The sequence below is a fragment of the Mauremys mutica genome, chromosome 13 (genome assembly GCF_020497125.1).
Source record: "Mauremys mutica isolate MM-2020 ecotype Southern chromosome 13, ASM2049712v1, whole genome shotgun sequence".
NCBI classification, from domain to species: domain Eukaryota; kingdom Metazoa; phylum Chordata; order Testudines; family Geoemydidae; genus Mauremys; species Mauremys mutica.
Window position 1 is genome coordinate 41,955,082 of NC_059084.1, and position 18,296 is coordinate 41,973,377.

General features: G+C 42.7%; 1 protein-coding gene across 1 annotated transcript; it reads right to left on the bottom strand.

Moving 5' to 3' along the window:
• Positions 1-13,242: 13,242 nt before the first annotated feature.
• On the bottom strand, positions 13,243-14,178 carry LOC123347363 (olfactory receptor 13A1-like). Its single transcript, XM_044984777.1, has one exon. The coding sequence runs from the start codon at positions 14,176-14,178 to the stop codon at positions 13,243-13,245; it is 936 nt and encodes a 311-aa protein (XP_044840712.1).
• Between the last annotated feature and the right edge of the window lie 4,118 nt (positions 14,179-18,296).

The window sequence follows — 18,296 nt, forward strand, 5'->3', positions numbered from 1 at the left end:
TGAGCCAAAAAATCTTACCGTGTTATAGGTGAAACCGTGTTATATCGAACTTGCTTTGATCTACCAGAGTGCGCAGTCCCACCTCCCCGGAGCGCTGCTTTACCGCATTATATCCAAATTCGTGTTATATCAGGTCACATTGTATCAGGGTAGAGACATACATTTATTATAGAAATTGGTTAAAATAAGAAAAATGTTTTAAATACTTGGTTTTCAATAGTTCATCATAATTAATTTGATGAGATTTTATTTTAGGGGTTGGTGATGGTTTTTCCTGCTCTGAACAACAATCTCCTGTGTGTGGTTATTATTGCTCTTTGATGATACCCAAGGGAGTGCTACTCTTAGGAGCATTGACGTTTTTGTGAGCCATACTCCAAAAGTTTATAATTGTGGAACCAAGAATGCTGCATGGGCCGGATTTCTTTTTTTCTTGCTCTTGTTTTTCTTATTAGAAAGGAACATCAGTATATTTGGCTTTCTTTTGCAGGCAAGTCAGCCAGCTGCTCAGTGCCAATAATATTGTTGCTTCTTTTTTTCTGGTGGTCCAAACTTTGCTAGCTTTAAAAGGTTGAAAATCAAAGTAATTCTACTGATGTTAATTGGGTATTCCAGATTTACAATGGCAAAAATTAGAACAGATTTTTGCCAGATAGATGTCAACATATTTATAACAAAAGGAGATTATCTATCTATCTATCTATCTATGTACTGATTATACCAAAGACTTTCCAATAAACATACAATGAATAGACAAGAGGTTTTCAAATGATCTTGTTCTCCTTGAAGTTAATTTTGAAATTCCCATTAATTACACTGTCTGCTTCATGGGGACCAACAGTTGGTGGTGATTTAGGGCCGAAGTCTTTGCCCAATCACATGGTTGCACGTCCAGTTGATTCATGGCGTAAATAATACAATCAATTTCAATCAGTGAGAACAAAGATAACATTGTTTGAAACTTTCCTCCAGCATATGAATGATCAGTGTCATGTTTTATACAAGTCTAGGTGATAATGGCTAGGTCTACATTGGGTGGGGGACACTTCAGCCAACAATGAACTTAGAGACACCAGTTCACATCTGGGCTTTCCCAGGAATGTGGCTTGGCAGGTAAGGAACTCAGTCATGCATGGGCATGTGACTTGCCCAGGTGACTCCAAAACTCCATCTTGGAGCTGGACTTTGCATAGGAGAGAGGACAGGGTCTCCACCCACAAAAGAAAGTCTATTTAAGCCCATGGGTGACCCCTCCATTTGGTCTTCAGCTGGCTAAAGAGAAAGCCCCTCCACCCTAAAGATACCTGAAAGAAACGGGAACAAAGGACAGTAACTGCAAGGGGTGTGAGTGATTGCTGGACCCAGACTAGAAGGAAATTAGTCTGTAAAAGGGACCATACTGGAACTGGTGAGAATTTTATTTGTATTCAGTTGGATTAGACATAGACTGGCGTGTTTTATTTTATTTTACTTGGTAATTCACTTTGTTCTGTCTGTTACTACTTGGAACCACTTAAATCCTACTTTCTGTATTTAATAAAATCATTTTTTACTTAGTAATTAACCCACAGTATATATTAATACCTGGGGGGGGAGCAAACAGCTGTGCATATCTCTCTGTCAGTGTTATAGAGGGCGAACAATTTATGAGTTTACCCTGCATAAGCTTTATACAGGGTAAAACGTATTTATTTGGGTTTAGAGCCCACTGGGAGACAGGCATCTGAATGTTAAAGATAAGAACACTTCTGTAAGCTGCTTCATCAAGCCTACAGCTGGGTTGGGGTTTGCAGCAGGCTAGCGGGTCTGGCTCAGACCAGGCAGGGTGCTGGAGTCCCAGGCTTGCAGGGCAGGAAAGCAGGGGCAGAAATAGTCTTGGCACATCAGTTGGCAGTTCCCAAGGGGGTTTCTGTGATCCAACCTGTCACAAATGCATACACATTTGCATTTGTAATACAATGGACCCCAAAGAAATTAAATGTAGTTCAATAAAGTCTAACTTAATTCAATAAGGTTATGACCCAAAAACTCTTTGCCAATTGACAAGAAGATTACAGGAATGTTCTTATTCTGGTATGCATATTCCGATTCACCAAAGACCATAATGTGATTCCTTATATAAAAGCTGGGATCACATTGGTCATTAATATTACTGTGAAATGTACATACAGACAGTATGTAATGAGTTATGTAAATATCATGAAAACACATTCTTTGAGTCTGTACCACTGTCTGACTCACCAGCAGAAGTGAAGAAAACAGGTTTTTGGTCAGGTAAAAGATGTGTATTGACATCTCTCTCTGACGGATGTAAATTAAGCATTGTAAGCTAACAATGGATGCCTGTTTACATATGAAGTTATCAAAGAGATGTGAAGTCAGCAAGGAAGAAGTATCACAGGGGTAAAACAAGGCATGGGCGGTTACACTGTCTCTGAGTACAATGAACTTTGGGGTTCCCCAACCCGGATGCCTGCTCTGTCCACTAGCCCTGACTCCTCCTCTAGCTACTAAGCCAGAGCCTACATCCCAGTGCATAAGAATGTTTTTCACAGTGGGTTGATGAGATGGGTGTTTTCATTTGTATGCGTCCGAAAGCTATAAGAAAGGGTGAAAACTTTTCATTAGTACACGGCACCCAGCTGTGTATGAGTCTTTTTAATCTGTTGTCATCTTTTCATTTTTGCAATGATATTTTACTAACACGTTACTGGAGTCCGGGTCTGGGGGATCCCCTCCCGGCTCTGCCACTGGCGGATGAATCATTTTACCCTCTCTCTGCCTCACATTCCCTGTATCTAAATTTGAGGACAGTGATATTTATTTAGTTTCTTCAGGCATTTTGAGGTCTATTGATGAAAAGTGCTGTCTCGAAAGTGAGGTTGATGAAGAGTATCCCCAATTTGCACATGACAGAATAAAGTCATTTTAACCCCCCTCCTCCTTTAAGTTAAGATTAGTCTCTAGAAAATGTGTTATGATTTTGTTTTACATGTAAACATTTGTTTCCAGTCTTCTTACTCACTATCACTTGAATCTTGAATGTTTGATAATAAACTTATTCTGCTGTCCCTTGTTGAAGGCAATGTCTTGTGATGAATGCGTGTGTTTCTGTATCAGTTTGTGTGTCCTGGCTACCTCTTGCTGGAGGACATGAGCCCTGATGGTGTGTGTGCATGTGAGAGAGAAAAAGAGAGAACAAGAGGGTGAGCTTTGGCCGTCTGCTAGACTGAGTGAGGTCTGCTCCGTCTCCATGTTAGTGCGTATGTGTTGCTTTTTTCCGCTGCTGGAGGGAAGGGGACCTGATCGTTGTGCATGTTTTCATCAATTCCACGGCTTGAAGGAACCATTGTGATCATCTAATCTGACCTTGTGTATAGCAGCACAGGTGAGACAATGCCCACTAACCACCCCCAATAATTTCTAGAGAAGATCTTTTAGAAAAATATCCAATCTTGACTGAAAAAATTGCCAGTGATGGAGAATCCACCACAACCCATGGTAAACTGTTACAATGATTAATTACTCTCATAGTTATGTACACCTGATTTCCAGTCTGAATTTGTCTAGCTTTAAATTCCAGTCATTGTACAGCTGTGATCACCTCACCTCAAAAAAGAAAAGGTTCAGAAAAGGGCAACTAAAATGATTAGGGGTTTAGAGAGGGTCCCATACGAGGAAAGATTAAAGAGGCTAGGACTCTTCAGCTTGGAAAAAAGAAGACTAAGGGGGGATATGATAGAGGTATATAAAATCATGAGTGATGTTGAGAAAGTGGATAAGGAAAAGTTATTTACTTATTCCTATAATACAAGAACTAGGGGTCACCAAATGAAATTAATTGGCAGCAGGTTTAAAACAAAGAAAAGGAAGTTCTTCTTCACGCAGTGCACAGTCAACTTGTGGAACTCCTTACCTGAGGAGGTTGTGAAGGCTAGGACTATAACAATGTTTAAAAGGGGACTGGATAAATTCATGGTTGCTAAGTCCATAAATGGCTATTAGATAGGATGGGTAAGAATGGTGTCCCTAGCCTCTGTTCGTCAGAGGATGGCGATGTATGGCAGGAGAGAGATCACTTGATCATTGCCTGTTAGGTTCACTCCCTCTGGGACACCTGGCATTGGCCACTGTCGGTAGACAGATACTGGGCTAGATGGACCTTTGGTCTGACACGGTACGGCCATTCTTATGTTCTTATGTTCTTATGATCATGTTAGACCTTTCTCTGCTAGATTGAAAAGCCCACTATTAAATATTTGTTCCCCATGTAGATACCTATAGACTATGATCAAGTCACCACTAAACTTTCTCTTTCTTAAGCTAAATAGATTAACTTCTGGAGTCTATCACATGTTTTCTAATCCTTTAATTCATTCTCATAGCTCTTCTTTGAACCCTCTCCAATGTATCAACATCCTTCTTGAGTTGTGTCCATCAGAACTGAACACAGGATTCCAGTAGCAGATGCACCAGTGCTTACTTGGGATTCCCATATATGCATTGAAGGATCACATTAGACCTTTTCGGTCACAGCATCACCCTGAGAGCTCATGTTCAGCTGATTCTCCACCAATCTTTCTTAGAGTCACTAATTCCAAGGATATTGTCCCCCATTGTGTAAGCATGACCTACGTTTATGTGCCTAGATTTACACATTTACATTTAGCCATATTAATTTTGTGTGTGTCTGTGTGTGTGTGTGTGTGTGTGTGTGTGTGTGTGTGTGTGTGTGTGTGTGTGTGTAAAACACATGTCTGTGTGTGATTGCTGCTGCCAGGAGAAAAAAAAAGGAACCCTGTTCAGTGTGTATATGTGTTTGTGTATGTATATGTGTGTTCCTCCTTCAGGAAAGAGTAAGGCTGCGTGTGTGTGTTTGTTGTTGCTACCCGCTTCTGAAGAGAATGAGACCTGCTTCTTTTGTGTGTATGTGTGTGTGCATACATCCCTGCTACCCCATTCTGGAAGGAGTGAAACTTCCTGTGTGTATATGTGTGCACACGTGCATGCATGCCCTCCCCTTATGGAAGGAAGGAATCCTTGTGGGTGTGTTTTTGCTGTCCCCTTATGGAAGGAATGACACCTCATTAATGTGTCGGTGGAGCTGAGGGGGTGCAAGCTGTTGTTGATGCATTGAGACAGCTCAGATTTGGCCCAGTACTGGGCTGGCAGCTCATGTGGCATATCAGAATTAAGCAGAAATACCCGAGCTCTGAGGATGCCAGACCTGGGCCAGCAAGGGCTCGCTGAGTATATCTACACTGCAATTAAAAATCTACAGCTGACCTGTGACAGCTGACTCGGGCTCACGAGGCTAAGGCTGTGGGGGTGTTTAATTGGAGTGTAGACGTCCGAGCTAGTGCTGACGCCCAGTCTCCAGGACCCTATGTGGCGAGAGGGTCCCAGAGCTTGGGCTGCAGCCCAAATCAGAACATCTACACTGCAACTGAACAGCTCCACAAAGCCCGACTTGGCTTCACGGGACAATCGCGGGTGTCTAATTTCAGTGTAGACATACCCTACTAAGACTGTGTGCAGTCCCAGGACTGGAACACCAGGGGGAGCTGCGGGTCACACCAGTGATGCATTGAGAGACCCGTGTGTGTGATGGGGGGAATATGACTAGCATAGGGTCAGGATCCAGGGGAACTATCAGCATTGTGTGTTTGGGGCAAGACAGCCAGGACAGAGGGGGTGGTAACTCATGACTGTGGTGTATTGGCGGAGTGGGGAAGTAGTTTGGGGCAAGGAATAGTAGTGGTGTGGGTCAGGACCAGGGCCACCCAGAGGATTCAGGGGGCCTGGGGCAAAGCAATTTTGGGGTCCCCATCCATAAAAAAAGTTGCAATACTATAGAATACTATATTCTCGTGGGGGCCTCTGTGGGGACTGAGGCAAATTGCCCCACTTGCCCTCCCTCACCCCACCCCCGGGCAGCCCTGAGAAGAATAAACTTTTTAAAACCTTTCGCATCTCGACACAAACCCAGTTTTGAGAAAACTTCTTGTCAAGGCACTTTTACAAGGTATCACTGCTTCTCAGCATCAGCTAGTGCTAAAAGGCACTAAGGATCATTAAAAGGATTGGACAAATATTTTCCATCAAAACTTTTTTTGGATTGAAAACTAGGGTTTTTTAAAAAGCAGAAAAAAATCATGAACAACGTCTGCTTTCCTTTAAAATTTGTTGTGTTTTTTTTAATTGAAAAGCTGAAATTTTAGTCTGCCAAAACATGAACATGGTTTGGGATTTCAGAAGTATGTGGCCAGATATTTGCTGCTTGCTGTGTTTGTTTAAAGAATCAATAAAAAAAATTCTGCTTAAAAAAATTCCATAACTTTTGAACCACTTCAGCTTGTGACCAAACATCTGAGCTCATCCAGTCAAAGATTTTTCCAGGTTTCTGATACTCGGCTGACTTCCTTGACTCATATCTGTCTCGATAATTTTGGGTTCATTTAGCTTAGCCTTAGAACATAAGAATGGCCATACTGGGTCAGATCAAAGGTCCATCCAGCCCAGTATCCTGTCTACCAACAGTGGCCAATGCCAAGTGCCCCAGAGGGAGTCAACCTAACAGGCAATGATCAAGTGATCTCTCTCCTGCCATCCATCTCCATCCTCTGACAAACAGAGGCTAAGGACACCATTCCTTACTCATCCTGGCTAATAGCCATTAATGGACTTAACCTCCACGAATGTATCTGTTTCCTAGAGACAGGCTCCACGGGGTCCCTTGCAAACTGGAGATGGTTACTGTGGGTTTGTCTTTATTATAGCTTATCTACATACTCCACGAACTGTGCATTTGAGCTTGTTCCAGAATCTGGGATGAGCCTATGTTGCGAAAACTGAAATGCTCAAAATAGCACATGCATGTGAATGGACACAGGGTAATAAAATTAAATTAACCCAGGGGTTCTCAAACTGGGGGTCAGGACCCCTCAGGGGGTCATGAGATTATTACTGGGGGTCACAAGCTGTCAGCCTCCACCTCAAACCCCGCTTTGCCTCCAGCATTTATAATAGTGTTAAATATATTTTAAAAGTGTTTTTAATTTTAAGGGGGGGGGGTCACACTCAGAGGTTTGCTATGTGAAAGGGGTCACCAGTACAAAAGTTTGAGAACCACTGAATTAACCCCTCTGGAGCCTCGGGGAATGCAGGGAACGGGGGAATCCCTTGGTAGGGTTGGGAAGGAGGTAGGTGTTGTAGGATATTGCTCTTCTCATGTGATCCCTCCCCCATGGAAAAGATAACAGCTTGGCTCTTTGTGTTAAATAGCTGTCTGCAAGCCTCAAACTGCTGAAAGAGCTTTAGGGTAGGGAAGGCTGTGCCTCCTCAAACAGCCTGGCCCAGCTCCCTATCCGACCCCCATCCACTTCCTGCCCTCCGACTACTGCCCTCAGAATCCCTGATCCATCCTGCTCCTTGTCCCCTCACCGCCCCTCCAAAACTCCCTCCCCAGCCACCACCCCGGGACCCCACCTCCCACCAACCCCCCGTGTTCCCTGCCCCCTGACTGCCCCAACCCCTATCCACCCCCCCCCCCCGCTGAGTCCTGACAGACCCCCGGAATGCCCATGATCCAACCCCCATTCCCCATCCCCTGATGCCTTCCCAGAACCTCTGCCCCCTCCCTGTCCCCTGACTGTCCCCGGGACTCCTTGCCCCTTATCCACCCCCCCCCCACAGCCCCAGTCCTGCTGTTTACCACAGTCTCGTAGGGGTCATAGGAGCTGTGTGAGTGAGAGCCCAGGCATGAAAGAGCAGGGGACTGCAGGTCAGCCATATTGTTTAATATGTGCTGGCGAGCATATATGCACATTGTACCATTAATATGTATTTTCCATACCATATATATCTTAGTATGCATTAAGCACAAGTATTACAGCAGCCTAAAATGGCCTATGATTTTTATATAACCCTGCCCACGTGCAGTGCTAATAACTCCTTGCATTTACTGAAGTAAGTTTTGACTGTCAAGCTGTCAAGATCCAGACAGATGAGTGCTTTATCACAGCAGCAGACTGGGAGTTGCTCTCCACAGTCCTGGCCTGAAATGTCCCAAAGGAAGAGGACAAGACATATGGTTGTTATAGGCCTAGTACAACCTTCGTGCCCTTTGGTACCTGAAATACATGATGTCAGAACAAGGAGACAGGGTTACACTGCGGTACCAGAAAAACAAGATAGAAAGCTGATTGGTTAAACGTAGCTTCAGATGGCATACACAGTACCTTGTACTTGCAAACAGGTTGGGTATAAGAAGATGGTTTTAGGGGTATAACTTTGAGAGCACAGCCTCTGCGGAAGGTGAATGTAACAACACTGCACGAGATGGCTTCCCAGAGACTGGTATCATATTGAACCTTTGCCCTGTACTATATGATTATTAGTTTATAGCAAGGGTGTCGGAGACTTCTCAAAAGTGGGGGGATTCAAGGACTCCCCAGCTCCACTCCCACTACTCCTCTTCTCCGCAAGGCCCCACACCCGGCCAAGCCTGAAGCCAGAGCAGGGCCGGGGATTCTGCCCCCCCCAACTTGGGGGGGGCTAAAGCATCCCCCTGCCCATGTCCCTGGCCTCTGGGCCCCCCGCTGAGGGCAGGTGGAGGGTCTGCACCATCTCCCCACCACTGCCCTCACAGCTCTTATCGTGGCAGGGTTACGGCTCCGAGGCCCCTACTCAGCCAGAGAGAGCTGAGTCAGGGACAGAGCCATGTGGGCAGCTGTGGGGAGCTCGCGCAGAGTCACAGACCCTCCACGTGCCCTGGGCTGGGCGGGGAGCCCGGGGGGTGATGACACCGGCAGGGGGACTGTTTTCGGCTTCACCCCATCCCGGGCTGGACGGGGGGTCCCCACGGCTCCCACAATTGCCTGGGATCCCTGTTCAGGCTCCACCAGCTGCTGGCCTGGCCGGTGGGTGGGGCCTTGGGGGGAAAAGGAGGGGAAGAGGATGGGGTCTCTGGCCCTCCTACCCCATTGCAGCGCCACTGGTTTATAGCAATCAGCCTCGCGTGGTGCTGAGTTGGTCTCTTGAATCTATTTTGTACTGAACCAAAGTGTGATCAAGCAATTGACCGCACAATTTATTCCCAGGCACTGGCAGAGTTGGAGGGAGGGGGACAGGGGGCAGGGCTGGGACTGCAGGGTGTCTGTGGGTTGGGATTGAGCAGCAGAGCTGTGTGTTGTGTGTGTTAGCCCAGAAATGGGATAGAAGGCGGGGGCTGCAATCAGCATTAATGGGCATCAACAGAGCTTATGGGGACATGAAGGAGCCCAGGGCTGGGATAGCAGGAAGCTGCAGATCGGGATTGAGGGGCATTGGCAGAGCTGTGGGTTGGGGACAGTGCAGGGCTGTGACAACCAGGGGACTACAGGACAGGATTGAGGTGTGTGCGTGTAGGCCCAGAGACGGAATAGCATTGTGGGTAGGGGCTGTGGGTCAGGACTGAGGGGCACTGGCAGAGCTGTGGGGTGGGGACAGTGCAGGGCTGTGACAACCAGGGGACTATAGGATCAGGATTGAGGTGTGTGCTTTGAGTGGACAGCCATCTGCATGCCCCTAGGTGCCTATGGGACTTTTTTTTGCAAAAACATAGGTGCTGAAAGAGTTTGGGGCCCATAAATTTTCAGCAGAAGCTGAGTTCTTTCTTTCTTTCTTTCTTTCTCTCTTTCTTACCAGTGATGCTTTATTCTGGGATTTAGCCACCCAAAGTGTCAGTTAGGTGCCTAAGTCTCTTTGTGAATACACCTTAAGGTTATTTTATATCCATCCAGTCATATAAAGGCATGTCACCATGAGTCTAAGGGCTTCCCTTCACGTGCAGTGCTACAGTGGTACAGCTTCACCCTTCTCCTGTCAATGTAGGTAATCCATCTCCCCAAGAGGTGGTGGCTTATGTTGATGGGAGAAGCTCTCCCATCCACACAGTGCTGTCTACATCGGCAGTTATCTTCGTATAACTGTGTTGCTCACGGTTGTGGATTTTTTATAGGTCTGTACTGTAGACATGGCCTAAATATAACTTACTCCAATTGTAAAGCCCCTTTCCACTGCTAGAGTGGTGTATATTTTTGTCAGTGTCAATGAGAATTAGTCTCAATAGATCCATTTAGCAGAGTGGTAGATTCATAGGTTCACACATTATAATGCTAAAAAGAACCCTTATGAGGCCAGAGGCCTTCCCTGAATTAACTTTTGTTTGAATTGCAGAAGATCTTTTAGAAGAAATCATCCAATCAGGATTTTAAAATTGCCCATTAGGTAGGATCCAGGGTAAATTGACATAAAATAGTGCATTAGATCCATGTTGGTGTAAATTGGCATAGCTCCATAGACAGGTCCTGTTGGTCAGAGTCATGTATGGTAAGCTTTTCAAGGATTGTCATGCAAAGAAGCCCAGAGAGTCAAGAAATGGGTGGAAATGTTCACAGCTGAAATCACCTCAATGATGGGTGAATATTGAATGCCAAACCTTCCGGAATATCAAGTATCTGGGGGGTGACTGCATGGGATCAGAGGGTGATGGGTGGACTGGAATGAGAGAGCTTTACCATTCTGGTTGCCCACTACACCAAATGGTGAGATCCTAGATCCACTATGACATCATTACATCTTCTGTGTCTTGTTTCTGAAAGGTGTTCTGACAAAACTGGCCAGACAGAGGGAATCAACTGACATCACCCACACACCCTCCACTGGTTCACCTACATCCCAAATAACACTGGGAATACAAGCTGTGGGTTCCTGCTGTCACTTCCTCCCACAACTCTCATTTTCCTTCCCTGCTTTGTGTTGTTTTCCTCCAATGCCTTTTCCACTCACTTAACTCAGAACAATTCATCCAGTTCTGGGAGAACAATGCATCCAGTTATTTGGGATCCAGAAACTCAGTTCCACTCCAGCTCATCACTCAAGTTACTTTATCATGCATGTAATTGCTCTGTGTCCATGGTAGCCAGGATCAGATGCAGGGGTTTAGGTACAGGAAGATATCGCAAATCCTATTCATGACATACACTACAAAGTTTATGTACATCTTTGCCAGCTATTAATGTATATACTTCTTGAATCTACTTCAATGACACATCCTAGGGATCATGTAAGGACCAATAGCTTTTGTCTACAGCTTATCTACAGTTCAATGTTATCTATTCAGGGTATTCCCACTGACATCAACTTGCTCAAAAACAATGTTTCCTGGACAATAACCATCTCTCCTCCATAAAAGGAAAATTTCCATATAAAACACTCTATATTGCTAGAAGGAAAGGAATCACGGTAATTGTTGACATGAAATCCTTACTTAATACTTTATTTATTAAAAAATACCAGAGATTTTGTTGGATGTTTCTTTTTCATGCACTTTAATAAAAGGTCAAAAAGTTATTAAATGATGGAGGTTCTAAGATATGTCAGCAGCAATAACTGGACATGAAACCCCTGACTTCAGTGAAGGATGTATTGTGAACATATGAATATAAGAACAGCCATACTGGGTCAGACCATCGGTCCATCAAATCCAATATCCTGTCCTCTGACAGTGGCCAATATCAGGTGCCCCAAAGGGAATGAAAGGTAAAGATAATAATTGGAGATATACCAATCTCCTAGAACTGGAAAGGACCTTAAAAGGTCATCGAGTCCAGCCGCCTGCCTCCACTTACAGGACCAATTTTTGCTCCAGACCTCTATGTGGTTCCCTCAAGGATCGAGCTCATAACCCTGGGTTTAGCAGACCAACGCTCACACCACTGAGCTATCCCTCCTACCTGCTGTTATAATAAACAGACAGGTAATCATCAAGTGATCCATGCTCTGTCACCCAATCCCAGCTTCTGGCAAACATAGGCTTAGGACAACATTCCTGCCCATCCTGGCTAATAGCCATTGATGGATCTATCCCAGTTTTATTAATCTCTCCTCATACAGAAGCCATTCTATACCCCTAATCATTTTTGTTGCCCTTTTCTGAACCTTTTCCAATTTGAATATATCTTTTTTGAGATGGGGAGACCACATCTGCATGCAGTATTTAAGGTGTGGGAATACCATTTATATAGAGGCAATATGATATTTTCTGTCTTATTATCTGTCCCTTTCTTGATGATTCTCAACATTCTGTTCACTTTTTTGACTGCCACTGCACATTGAGTGGATGTCTTCAGAGAACAATACACTCAATTCTGCTAACAGAGAACAACGGTTTCATTTATATGTAGTTGGGATTGAGACTACCCTTATCAACAAAAGAGACCTTTTGAAAACCCAACATTTCTCATGCTGAAAGTGTATTTTTACAGCTATGTAAAAATGTACCTTAATAAAAATAGTTCTATTATAATCTCTGACCCAATCGCATGACACATGACAATGACAGCTCCAGATCTTAATAGATATATTTTTGAAATGTTTGTGGTTTTAATGTCTTAAAATAAATTAGAAAACAGAGAAAAAATGTGTTTTTTATCATAATTACTAATTTAGGATGAAATATAGTATTCTGAATCAGTGAGACTGCATGCAAAATATTTTTATACACAATGGGCAGACTTTTATAGCTATTTAAACACCTAATAAGATTTTCAGAAGCATCAGGGCAACTAACACCCAATGAAACCATTGAGTTTTATGTTTTATGAAAATCACACTCGATACCTAAATACTTGAAAATTCTCATACCAATAAGCCGTGGTCCAGCTAGTGTGATTCAACACAGCTCTGCTGATGTTAATGTGGCCCAAAGGCCATTTAGAGTATATCAGGCATTGCCCCACTGCAGTCAATGCAACTCTTTCCCAGCAGATGTAAATCATTCTCATTCCACTGAAGTGAATAGACGATTGTACAAATGTATGTCTATTGAAGTCCATAGTTATGCAACAGGTTTCAGAGGGGTAGCCATGTTAGTCTGTATCAGCAAAAACAACAAGGAGTCCTTGTGGCACCTTAAAGACTAACAAATTTATTTGGACATAAGCTTCCATGGGCTAAAACCCACTTATTCAGATGCATAGAGTGAAAAATAGTGTAAGCAGTATATATATACACAGCACATGAATATATATATATATATATATATATATATATATATATATATATATATATATATATAGAGAGATAGACACACACTGTATCTATATATATACACTGTTAGTTATGCAACAGTTTACACTGTCTGTGGACCTGTCCTAGAAGGGACAAGACATGTGAGAATCACATTCACTCTTGTAAAAATTACTGTTTTATGGCAAAAGGAAAGATTTTCCTGAAGGCCATTTTGATGTCCCTATTGCGCAGACTGTAGATCAGAGGGTTCAGGATGGGAGTCACTAAAGTGTACATTATGGCCACCAACTTGTCCTTATCCAGTGAATAACTGGAGGTTGGCCGGATGTAGGTGTAGATGATGGAGGAATAAAACAAGGTGACCACAAGCAAGTGGGAAGAACAAGTGGCGAAGGCTTTCTGCTTTCCTTTGGAGCTCTGGATTTTCAGGATGGTGATGATGATAAAGCTATAGGACACGGTGGTCAGCAGGAAGTTTCCCATAGCCAGGAAGATGTCTGCCAAGAACATCATAACTTGGTTGAGGTAGATGGAGCTGCAGGACAGTGCCAACACTGGTGGGATCTCACAGAAGAAGTGCTGGATGAGGTTGGGCCCGCAAAAATCCAAGCGCAGCATGAGCAATGTGTTCACCACTGAATTGACAACACCCACAGCCCAGACCCCGATGGCTAAACTGATGCAAATTCTCTTGGTCATGAGGTTGAGATAGCGCAAGGGGTGGCAGATGGCTACATACCTGTCATATGACATGATAGTGAGGAGCATAAGCTCTGTCCCCCCTGAAAAAGTGAACACAAAGACCTGGGCCATGCAGCCATCAAAGGAGATGGTTTTCTTCTCCTGCATCAGGTTTTTCATCATCTTGGGCAGAACTGAAGAACTGCACATAATGTCGAGGGTGGCCAAATTGGCAATGAAGAAGTACATGGGGGTGTGGAGAGGTGGGTGTAGGAGAATAGCCACAATGATCAGGGAATTGCCCATGATGACAGCTGTATAAAGGCAGAGAAATAGCCCAAAGAACAGCCTCTGATGATGAGGATGGTCAAAGAGCCCCTGCATGATGAACTCGGTCACCCTGGTATGATTATTGGGTTCCATTGTTTGAGAGCTCCTTCTGTGGGAACAAAGATTAAAGTTTCTATCTGGTATTTCTTCAGAAACTACAGCATTTTGGCAATTGAAGAATCTAGACAGACCAACAGTGAAATGAAGAGAGAGAGAGATCTTGTGATATTCTACACATTTCATATAACATATTAACATACTGAGCTATGTTAAAATATGTTAGCACAATAATCTGAGTTACTGAATCTCCATTCTCCCAGCATTTGAGTAGAGAAGGGGAAAATAACATTCTTGATTTTCTCAGACAGAGGTGCATTCAGTCATTTGGACTGTTTAAATAAACTTCTGGAGAGAGGATTTCACAATATAATCTCAAAATTAATGAAACGCCAGTAATCTTATGAATAACCAAGATTCCAGTTTTTAAACTAATTTCACAAAATAGATCAATTGCAATATAGGAGACCTTCAGTGTATATAGCATACAGACCATATATACCAGAAAAAATAACTTAATAATATATAGGAAGTAATATGTAGATATATTTAGGTAGAATCAATATGCAGACTAGAAGAACTTGCATTTCCTTTAACTGGCCCTAGATGCCGTAATTGCATTGCAGTCAGTGGGGCTGAATCTCCATTCACAGGAGTCGCACTGGTATAGAACTTGTGTAAATGAGAGGGGAATCGTGCCCTCAAAAATTCATTTTGAAGATCAGCTACATGGCAATATACACATGTTGCGTCATTCCTAGGAATAGCATTCACAAGATATGACAAGTACTCCTTACTGCATTACAGTTAAGTCTCCCTTTACTGTCTTCAGACTTCTCTAATCTTATTACTAAGCTACTGCTTCTCAAGATTTTCCTCTCACTCCTGCTGCAGGAAATCAGTAGTATCTACACTGGAGTCAATGGAGTTATTGATTTGTAAAAATGATGAAAATGAGAAGAGAGTTACAGCCAACAAATCTAACTAATCATGAGGTTATATTGAAAAGATTATTCGTATTTCATAACAGAGACTTTTTTTTTAAAAATTGCCACTCTTTGCATCGTATTTTAAATTTGATTGCAGACAATAGGTTGTGAATCTTCAACCTCTCTTATCAATGTTACCACATTAGATCTCCATTGACTTTACTCTCAACTACAATAAAATTCAAAGGCACTTCACAGATTTATGTGAATTTTCATCAGATTCACATTGATCAGAACAAGATCAGAATATGGTTCAAGATTCATAAACAATGTTGTGGAAATACACTACAGAAATTAAATTTAGCTTGATTTTCAAAAGTGTATAAAGGAATTATCACTCAACTCTCATTAAATTTCACTGGGTGTTGGTGCCACACACTGTCAGGAACTTTGACATACTAGCCACAAAAAGAACAGGGGTAGGCAACCTATGGCATGCGTACCGAAGGCTGCAATCGAGCTGATTTTCAGTGGCACTTACACGACCCCGGTCCTGGTCACCGGTCCAGGGGACTCTGCATTTTAATTTAATTTTAAATGAAGCTTCTTAAACATTTAAAAAACCTTATTTACTTTACATACAACAATAGTTTAGTTATATATTACAGAGTTATAGAAAGAGAACTTCTAAAAATGTTAAAATGTATTACCGGCACACAAAACTTTAAATTAGAGTGAATAAATGAAGACTCGGCACACCACTTCTGAAAGGTTGCTGACCCCTGATTTAGAAGCATTTATTGTGAAAAAGCAAGCAAGCAAAATGAATATTCTCACCTCTCTTTCAATCCTCAAATACAGTCAACCATACTGTAATTTAAATGCAGACTCCAAGTGAGTTATGACTTCTTGAAGACTACCGTTTGTTATATCTAGTAACCTTCTGTAGGGAGATCTTGCATCCCTCATGAGTGTGGACAAGAGCTAACTCTCAAACAAGGCCTCATAGGAGAAGGTAAATGGGAGTCACCTGAATCAATATAAAAAAAAATCTTCCACATTAAGTTGAGAAAAATCCTCTTGAGGTTCAAATGTACATTCTTCTGAATTTTCCAGGAGAAAACATAATTTCCAGCAATGTATTCCCTTCTGAAAATAGTGCTACCAATAGAGATAGATTCTATATTAATCAGTGAGTGGAGAAAATCTCAGAATGAAATCCTGGCCAATTGATGGGTGTCAATAGGAATGTAGACCTTGGTTTGAATGGGGCCTGGATTTCACCCTCAGACTTCTACTATCAGTGATCCTTTATCCACATTGAATCATCTGAGCTGACTCTCCCTGGTAGAATGCCTCCATTGTCTTCACTAATACTATTTATCTTACTTCTCTATTTGTCCTGTGAAGTCAGTGAGACACATCTCAAGCTGCCATGAATCAGCACAGCTTCATCACAGTCAATTAAACATTTCCAGAGCTAGTGTAAATCAAATTCATTGTATCAAAGTCAATGGACCAGGTTTCCAATTTGCATGAATCAGCACAACTCCTTCAAAGGCAAGGGGTAAACCAGCAGAACTGCACTGATTTTGCTGTTTAACTGCAGGTGACTGAATGGAGCTACACAGTTGTCATGGCATGCAAAATCTGAAGGTAGCGCTGTTGTTGGGAAGTTAATGAAAACCAGATTTGATTTCTAGAATAATATTAGGTAGGAATGAAAACCCAGGTTGAGTTTCAGATCAGAGAAAGATTTTTCAGGGGTAGGAATTACAAAGGAAAAGTCTTTTAGCTCGCATAGACCTCTGTACAGCCCAGCCCTCAAGTGCATACTTGACTCTGAGCATATGAGTCATCTTGTTAATTTCACTGGATCAATTGAACTTAGAAGAAAAGCAGAAAAACTCTTGAATTGGGGCCATTGATATGATCCAACATTAGGGTGTCATCAGACTTATGAAAACTTCTTGTCTCAATTAAGCAAAATGGAGCTTTGGAAGAAAATGGCATTGCCTTTCTTCAACTTTTTTTGAAACCCAAATCCATGACTGTCCCTGGGTCATACTGGCTATTTGGCTTATTGATTGCACCTGGTAGTTGTAGGAGAAAAAGAAAGCCTGACCTTTGGGCCTTGTGGAAGATCTGAGGCCTGAACGAGAGGCTGTGAACCAAAGTTAGGCCATGTATTAAAATAGATATTAACAAGTTCACTCTATGACTTTGGCAAAAGTACTGCTAGTGTTGCTAAAACACAGACACTCCTATGAGGCAACAAATACTGGATATGTGTAAGAACACAGTACAAAAGACATCTTGGTCTAACATCAGATAAGAGGATTTGACAGAAGTGATAAATAGGGACGTTGTGCTGGAGACACCTGGAGCATGATACAAGTGGAGGTCATGAAACACATAAGATGGTATGAAAGTTGTTTGTCTCAGTCTATAAATATTGGGGTGCCTCATTTTAATCCTTTGTGTGACCTTGAGGAAAGCAAAAAGTTCTGCTGCTGACTGCACCGCTTTTTGTCACTGGGCACTCATGTGTTAGTGTACCTGTATCCACAGAGCCAGGGTGCTAGGACAGTGTCTTGAGCCTTTGTCACCGAACCGTGCTGGTGGTTGTTCTTTCTGGGTAGTACTATCGAGGTCTGCTGAACCAACTATCTGTGCAGGGCTGGGACAGCATATGGAGAGAGCACACACGCACCTAACTGACAACAGCAGTTGTCATAGTTCATTGATTGCAAAAGGTAGTATATCATCTCTAATGAGGGCTACAAGAATTTGGGGTTCCCTTCAGAGTTATTTTGAATAAGTAGGGATGCATTTTCTTTATAATTCCTTTACAAAGAATCCATGCTTCACTTATACATTGCTATGGAGTCAGAGGCACAGGACTGCAATTATGGTTCTAATCACTGATTCATAAATGGATTAATACATTCCATGTCTTGAGTGGCCACTGTGATCTTCTAGTCTGAGTTATTATATAGCACAGGCCAGAAAATGTCCCAAAATTATTCCTAGAGCAGATCTTTTAGGGAAAATATATATATCAAATCTTGAGTTAAGAAATCTCAGTGATGGAGAATACACCACAACCCTTGGTAAATTCTTCGAGTGGTTAATTACTCCAATTGCTAAAAATTTTAACCTTATTTGCAGTCAGAATTTGTCCAGCTTCAACTTCCAGCCACTGGATCATGTCATACCATTCTC

Bases quoted from the DNA above. Each gene is read 5' to 3' on its own strand.
- LOC123347363 (XM_044984777.1), bottom strand. From the start codon at position 14,178: ATGGAACCCAATAATCATACCAGGGTGACCGAGTTCATCATGCAGGGG.